This window comes from Peromyscus californicus, unplaced genomic scaffold (assembly GCF_007827085.1).
Source record: "Peromyscus californicus insignis strain IS unplaced genomic scaffold, ASM782708v3 Scaffold_2__1_contigs__length_46816999, whole genome shotgun sequence".
In the NCBI taxonomy this organism is placed as follows: Eukaryota; Metazoa; Chordata; class Mammalia; order Rodentia; family Cricetidae; genus Peromyscus; species Peromyscus californicus.
Window position 1 is genome coordinate 14706267 of NW_026294540.1, and position 16083 is coordinate 14722349.

The 16083-nt window shown below is 47.3% G+C and overlaps 2 protein-coding genes across 6 annotated transcripts in view; both read right to left on the reverse strand.

Moving 5' to 3' along the window:
• Pitpnm2 (phosphatidylinositol transfer protein membrane associated 2) overlaps nucleotides 1-2054 on the reverse strand; it is a 134263-nt gene extending 132209 nt beyond the window's left edge. The window contains 1 exon segment of the mRNA XM_052755423.1: nucleotides 1933-2054. The gene's annotated coding sequence lies outside the window, so the exon portion shown is untranslated.
• A 1374-nt stretch (nucleotides 2055-3428) lies between these two features.
• Mphosph9 (M-phase phosphoprotein 9) overlaps nucleotides 3429-16083 on the reverse strand; it is a 63996-nt gene continuing 51341 nt past the window's right edge. For 4 of the 5 annotated variants that reach the window (XM_052755434.1, XM_052755433.1, XM_052755436.1 and 1 more), the window contains 5 exons: nucleotides 15621-15741; nucleotides 14090-14193; nucleotides 13227-13474; nucleotides 12294-12362; nucleotides 3429-7378 (listed from right to left, as the gene is read on the reverse strand). In XM_052755434.1, coding sequence (XP_052611394.1) covers nucleotides 7277-7378; nucleotides 12294-12362; nucleotides 13227-13474; nucleotides 14090-14193; nucleotides 15621-15741 — 644 coding nt within the window. In that variant the 3' untranslated portion in view covers nucleotides 3429-7276. Of the gene's footprint in view, nucleotides 7379-12293; nucleotides 12363-13226; nucleotides 13475-14089; nucleotides 14194-15620; nucleotides 15742-16083 lie in introns of those variants that run through there. The other variant, XM_052755437.1, reaches the window with a different exon arrangement.

A 16083-nucleotide genomic window follows, 5' to 3' on the forward strand; every position in this document is an offset into this window, starting at 1 on the left:
CACTGGGGACAAGGAAAAAGGATTTAGCCCTGACCATCTGGGAAGTCACAGTCTAGCAGGGAGGCATGTGGAAACAGAAGTCTCATTTCACGCGGTAAGTCAGATCAGGCCAACGAAGAGCTGGAAGGCAGGGATCAACCTCCAGCCAAGACCAGGGAAGACAGACTAGCTCAGTCTCCCGCAGGGAAGAGGTGAAAAGGCGCACAGAGACCAGGAACCGCACAAGGGAATCCAGAGTGTGAGGAAAGACTCGTCAGAGGGGAGAGCTGGGATAAACAGGGCCCAGATGCCCCCAGAGTCTTGTACATGCTGAGGAATTTTGGATTCCATAAGAAACCACCAAGACCAAGAAAAGCCACCCAACTTTTTAACTCACACAGCAAATTCAGGGAAAGCCAAGCATGGAATCCAGACCTCTGCGCTCCTCAACTCCCATCCTCTACCCTTGGAGCCTCTCAAGTAGGCACAGGCAGGGAAGGGAAGGGAAGAGAGCTAGCTGCCCATACAACATTCCCCACCTGGAGAATGGACAGCCAGGCCTTGGTCATCTCCACAGCAGCGAATGTGCTGTGCCAGCCTTTTGGCAACAGTCCCTCCCTCCAAGATCAGCCCTTCCAAGTCATTGTGTCTCTCTGCAGTGGGAGTGGTCTGGGCATCTAGTCCACTCCCAGAACACAGTCTCTTCACGGGAGGAAAAGAGCTGGACCATAGCAGTCCAGAAACCAGACGAAGCCGGGGTCAGTCAGGGAGGCAAGTGTCAGAAGGAATTTCTGCTGTGTCGGAAGGATGCGGGAGTGGGAGACCAGAGGGGAATCAAACTTCCACCTGGGAGCAAGCGTACAAGTCAGCAGGGGAGATAAGCTAAGCACAAAAGTATCTATAAAGCAGGCAGTGATAAGAGCCACACCGATAAAAGTGCAGTTGCGGGGGTTCACGGCAGAGAGAGGAGTCCAGAGGCTGGGTGGCGGCCGCCATACAAATGAAGAGGAACACTATCTGCTACCTATCAGTTGGGGCTCTCGGATGGGGCAGAGGTGAGAATTGGTAGTGGACCAAGGACGATGCTCAGTTGTGGTCTCTTGAAGAATCTAGAATTGGGAGGCAGGTAGGCCCAAGAGTTTCAGAGATAAAGAGGGGGAATGAAGGGAGGACTCTGGGATTGATTTCAAGGCAGAAGCAGGAAGGCTACTTCAAAAGGGGACAAAGCTAGCGGCCTTGATTGAAATGACATCTGTACGGAAATTTCACTTGGGATAAGCGTTTAGGATGGGGGGCAGGGGGAAGGGGAACATCAAGTTTCCCTCTGGCAAGCTCCCCATCAGTCTCTCCACGGGTGGGAAAGGATATGAGGTGTGTGGAAGAGGATCCCCAACCCCCCCCCCCCCAACACACACACCCTAAGAATTAGCCTCTCTCAGGACATCGGGAAAGGGAGCTCCGGGATGGAGAGGGGCCACACCCCATCCTCGGGCGCCAGTGCCCACCGGGCCAAGCGAGACTGCAGGGATGTCCTGCTGCGTGGATGCAGGAGCCACCCAGCCCCTGGCTCTGCCCCGCACTTGGTGCCAGCAGCCCCGGAGAGCCGCGGTCCCCTGGGGCAAGCCCGGCCCCGCAAACACACCTACTCCTTGACCCGCCGTGACACTTGTCACTGGGGGTGGGGGGGGATGGGGTGTCGGTCCACCAGGGAGGAATTTAGAAAATCAGCATTAACAGTCCGAATGGGGAGGGGGGGGGGGTCCCGAGCCTCCCACGGCTCTCCCACGCAGCGTCCCGAGGGCCCCCAGAGAGCAGGCCGCGCGCCCCGCCGCTGCCCGGCACTGCGGGCTCTCCCCCCCCCGACCCCCGCCTCGGGGCCCCCCGGAAGGGCCGCCCGCCACCCCGCCAACCCCGCCACCCCACCGGACCACCCGGGGCCACCGGCTCACTCACCCGCTCCACCGGCCGCGCTTCCAACCAAGGCTCCTCGGCCGCCGGCCGCCTCAAGCCGCGTCCCGGCTAGCGCGGGCCCCACGGCCCCGGGCCGGCCGGCTGCACCCCGCGGCCCCGCGCGCCCCCGCCGCCAGCTGGCCCCGCGCGAGCGTCCGGACGGCGGCGGGCATGCTCCGGGCCGGCGGCGGCGGTGGCGGCGGCGCACGTGCCGGCGCGGGACTCGGGCCGCCGGGGCCTCTGTGAGCGCGGGCTGAGGGCGGGGAACGGGGGTCGGATCGCGGGGGCCGGGCCGGGCCGGGTTGGAGCGCTTCGGAGCCGCGGCACCGCCGCCGCCGCCCGCCGTGCCCCACGCGCCTCAGCGGCCGCTGCCTCCCGCGCGCGCCGGCCCGGCTCGCATTCCCTCAGTGGCGGCGGCGGCGGGCGGCGGCGGGCGGCGCCTCCTCAGGCCGCGCGGGGGAGCGGCGGGGGCGCGGCGCGGAGGAGCCCGGGGCCGCCCGCCTGCGCCGGAAGAGCCGCGCCGACTCCCGGCCCCGCACCGCCCGCGTCCGCGCCCGCGCGCTCGGGGAGGGACCCGGGCCGGGGAGCTGGCGAGCTGGCGGCTTCGGGAGGGGTTTTGGTGTTGTTGTTGTTGATGGAACTCCTCAGGAGTCAGACGACACACGCTTGAGGGGACCGGCTGTGGCGAAAGCAAGCCACGCGGCGCTGGGAATCCTGGGGCGGGCCGCGCGCGTGGAACCCCGGGCTCTCTGCCTGCGGCCGTCGAGTCCTTCGCCCAAGGCTCCGGGCGGGCGGGCGGGCGGGCGGGAAAAAGTAAAGAAAAAAAAAAAGGCCCGCGGGCCATCGGCAGAGGGAGCCGTGGCCTCTGCGGCTCGGGTCCGTGCGGCTCGGGTCCCACCTCCCAGAGAGCGGGATCGGGGCCAGAAACAGCTTCGTCTTGACGCGCCTCTCCCGGAGGACGCTCCGGCCGCCACATGGGTGAGAGTCCAAGGAAAAGGTTAAGGGTGCTTGTGGGCTGCACAAGGACAGCCCTGTGGGTCAAAAGTGTCCGTCGTGGAACTAAAAAGAGCACACCTGACACACACCTAGGGATGGCTGACCATCCGGGCGAGAGAGAGACAAGCCGTGCTCCCCCTTGATGCCGCCCCGAGCCGGTGTCCCAGATGCGAGGAGCAGAGGACCACACTAGCTGTTCATCCCCTGGGGCCGAGTAGAGACTGGGAGGGCTAAGGAAGGCGGTTTACAGGACGTGTGAAGACAAGTGAAGGTGTTCACCAAATACTTCAACTCTGGAGTCACCCAAAGGTGCCCTGAGGTGTTTTTTAGACACATACACATCTCCGGAGTGAGGCTCTATGCTATTGGTTGCTTGGAATTGACTTTATTAATTTTAGTATTTCCGTGACTGTTAACCAAACAGGCAACTCCCGGAACTTGAAGGCCATCATTAAAAGCTGGCTCTCACTGCCATTATGAACTCACAAATACCACGAGACGGCTCATATCCACAAATATTTATTGAGTGCCTAGATGCAAGATGGAAGGTGACATGGTCCCTGCTCTCACGGAGCTTACAACTTCACCACTCCAGTGTCTGACCATATTTTAAAAAACAACTATGACAAGCACTTGCCTGACCATCAGCAGCACGGTATAAGCAACTGTTTTTCACATTATGGGTCACTGTTACAGTGAAAGTAGGCAATGTAAGTAAAATACAATTACCTCTGAAGTCTTATAGTGAAGGCATGGTAGGTAATGTTCAGCAAATGCAAAGTTATGGCTTGATTCCTCATGTATCTGAGGTCTCCAGTGAAATAAAGGGCAAATCAGACGGGAAAAGGCTTTTAGGCAGGTCCTAAGAGCACTGGACTAGTTTGGCAAGGTATTAAACGTCCACATTGCTCTTGGCAGGGCAGGAAATTATTTCTGGCAAAATCTGTGCAATACCAGGGGTTTAGCCAGACTAGCAACATCCCAAAGTGTGCATGACCTATGGATGAATGATCTCCGTTTATGACGCCTACGGGTCTCTACATGCCACTTACTCTTTTTAAGGTTCTTAAAGACTTGCGGCACAAAGTGGCACATTTAAAATTAGTGGAAACCGTTGAGTCTCGTGAGACCTAAGGCAATGAAGATGTCTGATTTTATTACATATTTGGGTGCAGGCCTCAAAGGACAAGCGGCGTTTGGCAAAGCACCTGGCTTTTCTAGGTTAAAAGGGTCCCCTAGTCTCTCGATGCTTGTAAATCCATATAAATCTAAGGCTCAGTAGCAGGCACCTCTTCCAGGTGGTCCAACCTTGCTAGAGGTCTGATCATGAAACATTTTAGGGGGAAATTATTTTTGTTAAACTAGCAATAAACTATAATGGAAAAAAGCCAATATTTATGCCCAATAATTCCCTTCCATCCATTAAGATAAAAATGCTTTCTGAATTTACGTTTGATGGGTTAACTTTTTACAATTTTTAGTCAACCAATAAATAACATACTGAGGAAATACATTTAAAATCCAAGAAAATTCTTGATTTTTACCAAAGAGCAAAGACAATACAGACCACCTAACACAGATGACAACCCAATGTAGCAGCTGGGACAAAATCATCAGCGTTGGAAAGAAATCACTGGGTTGGGAATACAGCTCAGTGGTGGAGTTGTCAAGCATGTGTGTGGCCCTTGCGTGCCTTAAAAAAAAGGAAAAAGAAAGCAAGCCCACCACCTCCCAATCCCAGGAACTGGTGAATCTGAAGCGTGCTGTCTGGTGCACACTAACACTGACAGGCTATCAGCCTCCTATCATTTGCTCTTTAAACTGAGGAGAGCCGCCTGAGCCAGGGGTGACCCGGTCTGTCTGGCTCCAAGTCTCCCTTCCCCAGCAGAGGCACATCATCTAAAGCTAAGGCCTCATCTGGAGCCATCCCTAGCTCTAGACTGGCGTGAGAAGGAAGGGGCAGATCTCCACAGCAGGAGAGTTTACTTTCTATGTACATTTTAAAAGGCACTTCCCAGAAGCTGCAAACTCACTGAGGTTTTTTATTTTCCTAGCTGCAGCACAACCCAGCACAGAAACAGTATGCCTCCCTTGGAAAGCAGATGCTCTTTAAGACCCCCGCTACCTTCTCCACTTTTAGGCTAACTTGATTTTTATTCAAGTGTCTATAAGATATATAGAGGGCGGTTACAAGAATTTTCCTTGGTGTCTTTCTTCATAGCTATGAAGAAGAATAAAATTTCTTTTTCAAATAAGTAATTGATAGTTTAAATCTATTACACACTTCAAAACCAAAGCATATGCTTTCTGAGAAGCACAGAAGATGTTTTGATGGAACTTAATGCCTTTTTTGGAATAAGCCAATTATAGGCACCTAAGAAGATAACTCCTTGGCAAGATAAAGCTACCACCTCTTCTGAAGTGGCAATTTCCTGCTTCTTGAGAATGTAGTAGACTGTATAATAAAAGGAGAGAACAATGAGATATACAAAAACACCGTTAGCTTGTTCAAGTTGTCTTGTTTGTTGGTGCTGGGAGAGAACCTGTGCCCTCACATGCAGGGCAAGCACTCTACCACTGGGCATATTACACTCCAGCTCATTAGTCCTGCATGTCACATACAGGGGCACCTAAAAAATTAGGCTATCCCCTTATAAGCTTTAGATACAAGCTGTACAGGAGCTTGATTAAAATTAACCTTATTTTACTGTAACATAATTTTTTAAAGGCTAAAAGAAAAATCAAGAATAAAGGCACTTGCTTCTAATGATAAGAAATCCTGACTAAGTCTTCAACTGGTTACTGAATGTGAATTCAAAGGTTCAGTCCTACCTGAGAGTTCCCACACATAGAACATTGCCAGGTAAAGCTTTGGTGAGAAAATGTTCAAAGACCACCTGAAATCCTGCTGAGGCATACACACCTTAATGGAATTGCTGGGATGTCTTGGTTCGTTGTAAATATATATGAAGAGCTACATACACAGAAAGGACTCAGAGGCAAACCAAAATAAAAAACCTGAGCACTGGCCCTGGAAATCAACTATGAGAGCTCAGATGAGTCTATCTGCAGATCCCGAGCACAAATGTATGGGTGTTGGGTTCGGACTGGTCACCAGAAAGTGAGTGGGTGAGCAGTACAGACATTACCGGCAGTCCCAACACAAACAGGATACTTGCTGCTCCTAGATCGAACAGCTTCTCCTACCCACACAGCGCTCTAAGAGCGAGCTAGGGAATGCCACCCATGTGGTGGGCTATAGTCCGCAGCGGACCGTGGGAAGGACACCAGGTTCTATCTGGACACGTCCCGTCCTGTATCAGGTAGAGTGGTCGGAGTCCAGACCAGCAGTTACTACAGCATGCAAGTGTTTTTCTTTTCGGCAAGGGTGGAGTGGTAGGTCAGGTGAGGTTAAGGGGGTGGAAATATCTGGACGATGACTTTGGGAGCTAAGCTTTATGCTTACTGGGAACTGGAGCTACCCTGGAAACTGTCCACGTTGTGGCACAACTTGAATCCTGGATGACGGGCAAAAACGCCAGCTCTCCAGCTGCTGCTGCTTTCCATCTATCTCTAATGGTTTTCCCGCCTCACACATGAAAGTAGTTTTAGGAAAATCAAACAGCTTACATTTACGTAGTTTTTAAACTAACTTTTTTATGTTTAATTACTTCTTAGGGTGTGAATGTGCCAAAGTGTGCATGTAGACAATACGGGAGTCCTTTCTCTCTTTCTCACACGTGGGTCCTGGAACTCAAAACAGTCCTCAGGCTTGGTGGCGAGTGCTTTTACCCGCTGAGCCATCTTGCTAGCCTAAGTGTTCTACTATTCACTACAAGGCATATGTTTCACAGAGGAACTGTGTTATCATTTCTAAAAGACTTCTACAGAATCTAAATGCAAATTATACTATAATTTTTTAATATTCAGCATGTTTGTCTATCCTTATGGAAGCTGTTAAGCATTTATTTTAAAAATGAATTATATTTACAATGTAGAACAAGTTTATAAAATCGGTGTGCAAAGTTCATTGTAAAAGGATAACACTATTTCCTTAGCAACAAGCCGCCTCCTGTTTACATTTCCTTATTGTTGATAGAAATTGAAGACATACGCTATTTAAAAATAATGCTTTTTAAATAGTAAAATATACAAGAGGTTCCTGAGCATAACAAAAATATCTTGAAAATATGTGGCCATTTGAAGTATAAAATACCAAGTGGAAGAATAACATGATTGTAAAACTACTGTTTGAAGTCTTATAAACAGTACAAAAGAGCTTGCCTTTTTCTGAGTGCATAACTGTACATCAGTGCAAACAAAAATGTCTCAAATTTAATGACTACCAATCTCAAAGGTTTGCAGAGCTGCGTAAGACATGAAACTTCTTGAGTGTCATTCGAACTGAACCCAGTTCACGATTGATCCTTTCCAAACGATCTTCCAAGGCTTCCTAGGTAAAGTAACGGGAAAGAAGTCATGAGAAGCCACACCAAGTCCTCTGGTCTAAGGCAACTGCCGGTTATAGACCCTTGAGTTGAAGGAGAGCAAGGATAGACATCAAAACGGCATGCTTTGCTTTCTACAGAAATCATCTTTCTGACATTTTTCTTTTTGTTCGTTTGTTTTGAGGCAAGGTTTGTCTGTGTAGCCGTGGTTGTCCTGGAGCTCGCTCTGTAGACCAGGCTGGCCTTGAACCCACAGAGATCCACCTGCCTCTGCCTCTTGAATGCTGGGATTAAAGGCGTGTGCCACCACCACCACCACCGCCTGGCCAACATTTTTCCTAAACTGAACAATGAATCTGCTTCTCAGTCCTTCTAATTAAGCGTGGCACTTTAAGAATCCTTGGTCTGTTTGGCACTCTCGGCATGGAAGAATTCTGCACAGCAGTGCAGCCACAAGCAGGGGTGGTGGCGATGACCCGAGGTCAGTATTCTGGAGCCTAAATGTGTTCTCCACGAGTCACCAGAGAAGGGTGCATACTGGATACAGCAGTAGCCATGTACACATATTCCAAATAACCTGATAAACACTTCTCCCATAAAAACATTATCAAAGATGGGCATGGTGCCACATGCCTTTAATCTCAGTACTTGGGAGGCAGAGGCAGGTAGATTGTGAGTTCAAGGCCAGCCTAGGCTACAGGGTGAATTCCAGGACAGCCTCAACTACAATGACAAACTCTGCCTCAAAACAAACAAAAAAAGAAAAGAAAGAAAAAATATTAGTGAAGACTTGAGGAAAAAAGATTTCACAATCACAATGAAGAAGTAGAGTTAATGATACCTGGGATATATATTTATCATTCTAGATCACTTATTCTGTATTGACTCAAATGGTATCCTGACATAGAACTTGATTCTCCCCCCTCCTCCCAGGACAGGGTTGCTCTGTGTAGCCCTGGCTGTCCTAGAACTGTAGAGCAGGCTAGCCTCTAACTCAAGAGATCTGCCTGCCTGCCTCTGCCTCAGGAGTGCTGGGGTTAAAGGCATACACCACTACCACTCAGTTTAGAACTTGAAATATTCATATTTAACAATTTTAGTAAAAGGATTGAATGCCCACTGTAGAATACAGGGAAGACGGAGGAGCAAAGGGAAGGACCACCACCTTCTTCCTGTTTCTCTTGCATATATGCATATCCTTTTTAGAAAGGAAAAACCCAGAATGGAACATTTCAAACACTGTTTCCTTTGAACTTTCTTGGCATATTATAAAGTATCTTCCAACAATATCCTCCTAAATTAATGTACAATATTCCTTCACAAGTAACACGTTTAACCAGGAATCTTGCAGTAGAAATTTAGGTTGCTTCTAATTTGGGACACTATAAATAAGGCCGCAGTACATTTCTTAAACATATCTCTTTGCAGTATCTATAAATACTGCCTTTGCAATCACTGGCAGACAGAAAAAGAAGAAGTGCTTCGGTTCAAAGAAATGCAAAATAAATTCTGCATTCCAGAAAGTCTGTGATGATTTCGACTTGCATCTGCATTGTCTACAGTCTATGAATTCTTTGTAAAAACCAAGCAAACACCTGATAATTGGACATGGTGGTGCATGCTTATAGTCCCAGAACCAGTGAAGCTGAGGCAGGAAGCTGATGAATTCAAAACCAGTTTAAGACCTGTCTCAAAGAATCCCAAAAGAAAAAAAACTTAAAAAACTGTTATTAGCAGGTTATTTTATTTTTCTCTCTTTTCATTAACACTAGTCTCTGTAGGGGATGGAGTAATGGCTCAGCAGTTAAGAGGATTTCCTGCTCTTGCAGAGGACCTAGGTTTAATTTCCAGCACCCACATGTTGGCTCACAATGGGCTGTAACTCCAATTCCAGGGGATATGATGCCCTCTTCTGGCCTCCTTAAGCACCAGGCACACAGGTAGTGCACAGACATACATGCAGGCAAAACACTCATACATATGAAATAATTTTTTTTTCTTGAGACAGGGTTTCTCTGTGTAGCTTTGCGCCTTTCCTGGAACTCGCTTTGTAGACCAGGCTGGCTTTGAACTCACAGAGATCTGCCTGCCTCTGTCTCCCGAGTGCTGGGATTAAAGGCATGCGCCACCACCGCCCAGCTATGAAATAATATTTTAAAGGTTTAAAAATAAATAAAGACAAGTCTCAAGTAGTCTATAACAATGTTGAATTCAATATATGGCTGGTGATGACCTTGAAATTCTGAACCTGCCTCCATCTCTCAAATACTGGGACCACATATAAGTGCATCACCATATCCAATTTTTCGGTTTATTATTACTGTGGTGTGTGTGTGTGTGTGTTTTACTGGGGACTGAACACTGGGCCTTGCATATACCAGGAAATGTTCTGCCACCACTGAACCACACCTTCAGCCCTTACACCCAGTTTTGTGTGGTGCTGGGGATGGAACCCAGGCCTTTATATAATAGGCAAGTTCTCTACCAACCTAGCTATATCCCCAACTCATTTTATTTTCTGAGACAGAATCTAACAGCCTACCCTGGCCTCCAAATTAGGATCCTACTGCCTCAGCCTGCAAAGTGCGGGGATGGCGTATGATGTAAGCCGCCATCTCTGCTTCAGTGTGAGTCTTAAGAACAGGATGGGTATTATTTTTATTTGTTTTTTCTGTGCAGCCCTGGCTGTCCTGTAACTCACTCTATAGACCAGACTGGCCTCGAACACATAGAGATCCACCTGTCTCTGCCTCCCCAGTGCTGGGACTAAAGATGTGTACCACCGCCGCTCAGCAAAGATGGGCGTCCTTTATCACTGGCGCTGGAGATAAAAGCCAGCACCTTGTGCATGCTACACAAGTAACAACCGCAGTGCTACTCCAGAGTGGGGCTGGCCATTTTACAACTCTGGGCCCAGTTTAACTTTTTCATTTATGCCGGGAGGTGGTGGTGCACGCCTTTAATCCCAGCACTCAAGAGGCAGAGGCAGGCAGATCTCTGTGAGTTCAAGGCCATCCAGGTCTACAGAGTGAGATCCAGGACAGGCACCAAAGCTACATAGAGAAACCCTGTCTCGAAAAGAAATTTTCATTTATGTACATCCTCAATCCCTTTTTTGCTGCTACTTACCTTCTTAGTGAAGTAACATACGTGAAAAGAAACTAACGCCCTTTCACAAGTCTTGTAAGAACAGAACAGTGATGTTCAGTATGTAAAACACACTAAGGATTCCACACTGATTTAGAATTGAAGTACTGCCACATTTTCCCTGCGAGTTTTCTATGTTGAGTCTTATAAATTATTCAATAAAAAGTTCAGAACCAGGGATGGTGAAAGGGCTGAGTAGTAAGATTACTTGCCGCCAACCCTCACAACCTGAGTTTGACCCCTGAGATCCAAGAAAAGATGGAAAGAAAGAACCAACTCCTTGGACCTCTACATATGGTGCATGGCATGTGCATGCCCCACCAACAACATATACACATTTATACACAATAAGTAAAATCCGTTTAAAAATTTCATGGATGTGAGGATGATCTAAGCATGTGTCTCCTTTCTCCCTCAATGCTCTATGTGCAGCCCTTCCAAAACTGCACATTTATTCAGAGGACAACCTTCTCCAAATAGAGAAGGACCAGTGTCCCATTGAGACTGTGAGCAGCTGAGGTTCCCCTGCCATAACCTCCCAATAAGCTCTCAAAAGCAATTTTGTTAGAACTCTGGAGAGATGGCGCAGAGGTTAAGAGCACTGCCATGTGGGTGCTGGGAACTGAATTGACCTCCACAGACACCAGGTACTTATGTGGTGCACATATAAAAAACAGAAAAATGCCACATCACCTGACCATCTGCTGCTGAATATGGAATGGCATCTCTCTAGCTGGCTTTCCAACCTCTATAGTCATTCCATTTGCAAAGCACACCTGTTCCCAGGTGCTTACTAGATGGAAAGGGGTTCAGAAGTCATTAACAGATGGTGGTGGAGGACAGACAATCAGACAAGGAGGCAGCACTTACTCAGCAACGTAAAATCTGTCACAGGCATTTTGCTGTGCGGAGGGTAGAGCCCCATGGTGGAGCACCTCCCTAGCATGCCCACGGCCCTGAGTTTGGTCACCAGCATCTTACCAAACAAACAACAAAAGGTATGCTATTTGCTACCATGAACACCATTTTCTTGCGTTCTCTCCTCTCTCTCTCTCTCTCTCTCTCTCTCTCTCTCTCTCTCTCTCTCTCTCTCTCTTTTTCTGAGACAGGGTTTCTCTTTGTAGCTATGTCTGTCCTTGAACTTACTTTGTAGACCAGGCTGGCCTCAAACTCACAGAGATCTGCCTGCCTCTGCCTCCTGAGTGCTGGGATTAAAGGCATGCGCTACCTCTGCCCAGTTAGAACACCATTTTCTTAAAGTCTTAAGGCAAAAATTAATTTTATTCCTGACAGCAAACATGCAGTTACAAATTAACTATAATCATCAAAATCTGACTGCTGCTTCAGTTGTTGTGGTAGTTTGAATGAGAATGGCCCCATAAGCTCATACATTTGAGTACTTGGTCCCCAATTGGTGGAACTGTTTGGAAAGGATTAGGAGGCGTGGCCTTGTTGGAGGAGGTGTGTCATGGACAACAGGAGCCATGAAGCTGCAAAAACTTCTTGTCATCCCCACTGCACTCTCTACTTCTGGTTAGTGCTTGAGAAAGCTCTCAGCTGCTAATCCAGCTGCCTACCTTCCACTTTGCCATCACAGACTCTAACACACTGAACCGTAAGCCCAAATGAGTGCTTCCTTCTCTAAGGTGCCTTGGTTGTGGTATTTATCACAACACTAGAAAAATAACTAACACAGTGGACCACGCCCTCAGGTGCTCCTTAGTGCACTCATCTATCCAGCCTCCAAGGCAGCTCCCAGCTAAGCTGTCTCACCTGATTTAGTCTTGTTTGTAAAGTGATTCTTCCTCCAGGAGAAGGCATCCGGCTTAATGCTGCCTCAATCTGTTAATGAGAGAAAGTATTCAAACAAAACAAAAAAATCTAATTACTGGCAGTGAGTTTTCTGACACAGAAGAGAAAGAAAAGATTTCAGCTTCGCATTTTCTTGTCCATTTTGGCTTAACATAAGTTCCTTCCATTCTCAGTTAATAACAACAACAGTGTGGCTGAAGGACATTTCTCGCGTAGTTCTGGTGCCCCATGTACCGTACCCAAGGCTAATTCCCTATGACGAGTCTGACACAACGTTGTCCTTTGTGGCACTTTAAATAAGAATGGCTCCCATAGGCTCATATATTTGGATGCTTGGTCATCAGCAGTGGCAGCACTTGAGGAGGATTAGGAGGTGTGGCCTTGGTGGAGGAAGTTGTGTCACCAGGGATGGGCTTGTGGTTTCAAAAGCCCAAGCCAAGTCCAGAGTTGCTCTTCCTACTGCCACGGATCCAGATGTAGAACTCTCAGCTACTTCTCCAGCACCTTGCCTGCCTGCATGCCCCCATGATGTCAATGCATGCTCCCTGCCATGACGATAATGGACTAAACCTCTGGAATCATAAAAAATCCCCAGTTGTTTTCTTTTCTTTTATAAGAGTTGCCTTGGTCGGTGTCTCGTCACAGCAACTGTACAGTGACTAAGACATACTTCCTTTTTTTACTTTTTTTCTGTCAGTGGTTTGTTTTGGAGACAGGGTCACACCATATAGCCCAAGCTGGCTTGCAACTTATGATTCTCCTGCTTCAGCCTCCAAAGGGCTGAGACACAGGCACATGCTACCACATCTAGCTCAGTAATTCCCTTCGGACTATTCCCTAGATATAAGCATTGGGTCCAGAAAAAGATTTTTTTTTTAATTTTGTTTGTTTTACCTGGTCTTTTTCTTTTGTGAGTTCATCAAAGAATCGCTCCGTTTCTGCTAGGGTCCTAATTTTTGCTGTATATTCAAAATCGTTACTCTGTGGTGCTGCTGACACGGGCTTGCACTGCTCCAGGCTGGCTGATTTACTCTTCTCCCAGGCTTGTCTCACGGACACTTTCCTCACTCCATTTGGCAAGGATTCAGGGCAAGAGCTTTGATTAACAGGGCTGTCACTGGCTTTCTCTAAATACTTTTTTTCTGTCAGAAAAGAAAGAAATTTCTTATGTCTCTTACTAATTTTTCTAATAGATTGAATACATATTAATATCTTGCTCAATCTCACTTCTTAAAAGGAACAGCTATATGGCCTAAAACATAATAAAAGAAGAAGCATCCTTCCTTTCTTCCCCCAGGCCAGTTTCTCAGACAGTCTCACACTAATCCACGTTGCTCTGGAACTCACTAAGTAGTCCAAAATGGCCTCGAAGTCATAGAAGCCAAAGCAATCCTCCTACTGAAGCCAACTGCATGCTGGGATAAAAGACGTGAGCCACCACCCCCAGTTGAGGAATATTTACTAGTTAGGACCTACCCAAGTGACTTCATATACCTTATAAATTTATTCTAGGCTTAAAGTTTTTCAATGAAAATTACCCACACCTGAGCAGCTTTATCAGCTACAATGTAAGAGGGAGCCGTAGAGCATCGTCCTGGTGATGTTAATCAGCACCCTACGCCTCTGCTTCCCAACCTGCCCAAGAACACTCATATAGCAAGCTCAGGCAGAGGTGTTCTTCAGAGCCTTCCAAAGACACCGCAATCTTGGAAAACAAATGCCTCTAACTCTAACTAGTAATTTTTAGGAAAAGATACCTTCCGAGTCATCTAGAGAAAGAAACTGGAGCTGTTTCCTTGGATTGGTTCGTTGTACCGTGGACACAGGAACAGTATCTAAATCATCCAAAAGGATATCAAATCTAGTGAATGAAGCAAGTTACTTGTGAGAAAAATATGAAGTGAGTTTTCCTATCTCACTAGAGAGCTGAACTGGCACCCCAGGAACTCACACAATAGCATTTTCTTTTTTCTTTTTCTTTGGTTTTTCAAGACAGAATTTCTTTGTGTATCCATGGCTGGTTTTGAACTCACACAGAGATCCACCTGCCTCTGCCTCCAGTGCTGGGATTAAAGGTGTGCGCCACCACCACCTGGCTGTTACATATTTTCTTAAAAGAAAGCTAGTTGTATGATTTTCAAAACTGAAATTGAAAGTGTCTTTCCTCACACAAAGTTCTATTTCCACATTAGAAACTTACAGCACTGGCTATCATACCTCATCTGATCTCCCTAAGAAGCTTCTGGAACAGGCAGGGGAGGCGCTCAGAAGGGGCAAGTAAGGCTCACTGTGCTTAGGCCACTGAGTCTAGAACCAGGAGGCGTTTCCTTCCTAGTCCATCACTCACTGCTAGCCTACTTCAGGAGTAGGTCCACTGCATACAGACAGCAGGCACTTGTCACCCTCACCCACTGTCTGACACCAAATGTCCCTGTATCACACCTCGTCAGAAGCACAAAGAACCTCTTCTACATCCATAAGCTGATAAAAGCTGAGTCAGCACTGAAGATCTAGGAGTAGCAAGTTTCCATAGTTAGAAACTATTTTCGCCTGGCAGTGGTGGCGCACGCCTTTAATCCCAGCACTCAAGAGGCAGAAGCAGGCGGATCTCTGTGAGTTCAAGGCCAGTCCGGTCTACAGAGAGAATTCTAGGACAGCCAGAACTACACAGAGAAACCATGTCTCAAACAAACCAACCTATTTTCATATATTATACTACTTCATGTTTTTTTGTGTTTTTTTTTTGTTTGTTTGTTTTTTTTTTTTTTTTTTTTTTGGTTTCTCGAGACAGGGTTTCTCTGTGTAGCTTTGCGCCTTTTCCTGGAACTCACTTGGTAGCCCAGGCTGGCCTTGAACTCACAGAGTGCTGGGATTAAAGGCGTGCGCCACCACCGCCCGGCTACTTCATGTTTTATATGATGTTCACATCAATGACCTAATGCCACAGAGTCCCAGTGACAACTGAAAAATCAGTAATAGCCAAAGCCATATTGATGGTTCAAAGTCAGTAACGGGGCCAGTAGGAGGGCTCAGGAGGTAAAGGTACCTGCCTCCAAACCCGATGCCCTGAGTTCAATACCTGAGCCCCATGTTGGAAGGAGAAAACCAACTCCCACAAGTTGTCCTCTGACGTGCACACACGCATCAAGGCACACATGCTCACCCATGCACACATGCTCACACATGCACACATGCTCACCCATGCTCACACACACATGCAAACAATAAATAAAATGTTTTGAAAACCAATCAAATTTTTTTTGAATTCTACAACTTTACAGAACTTACCGAATTGGACTGCTTTCATTTTTACTAAGTAGATGACTAAATCCTGGGGACAAATTTTCTTTAGGGGACCGTTTAGGACTATAAGCCACAGTCACTGGTGTTAACATAATCTCTCTTTTTGCTAAAGAAGAAAACAAAGAAGAAATATGATTTTTGTCTTTATGTGTGCTGGCAGAACTTATTCCTAATTTTAAAGATAATGAAATTTGCTGAGTGGTGGTGGCGCACACCTTTAACCCCAGCACTCAGGAGGCAGAGGCAGATGGATCTCTGTAAATCTGAGGCCAGCCTGGTCTATAGAGCAAGTTCCAAGACAGCCAGGGCTAATCAGAGAAACCTGTCTCGAAAAACCAAGAAAAAGAAAAAAAAACGAGAAAAGCAAGACATTCCATAGAAAACTTGACGGTACTGAAGAGGACACAAAGTGAAAATAAACAACCCGTCACTCTAATGTCTACAGGCA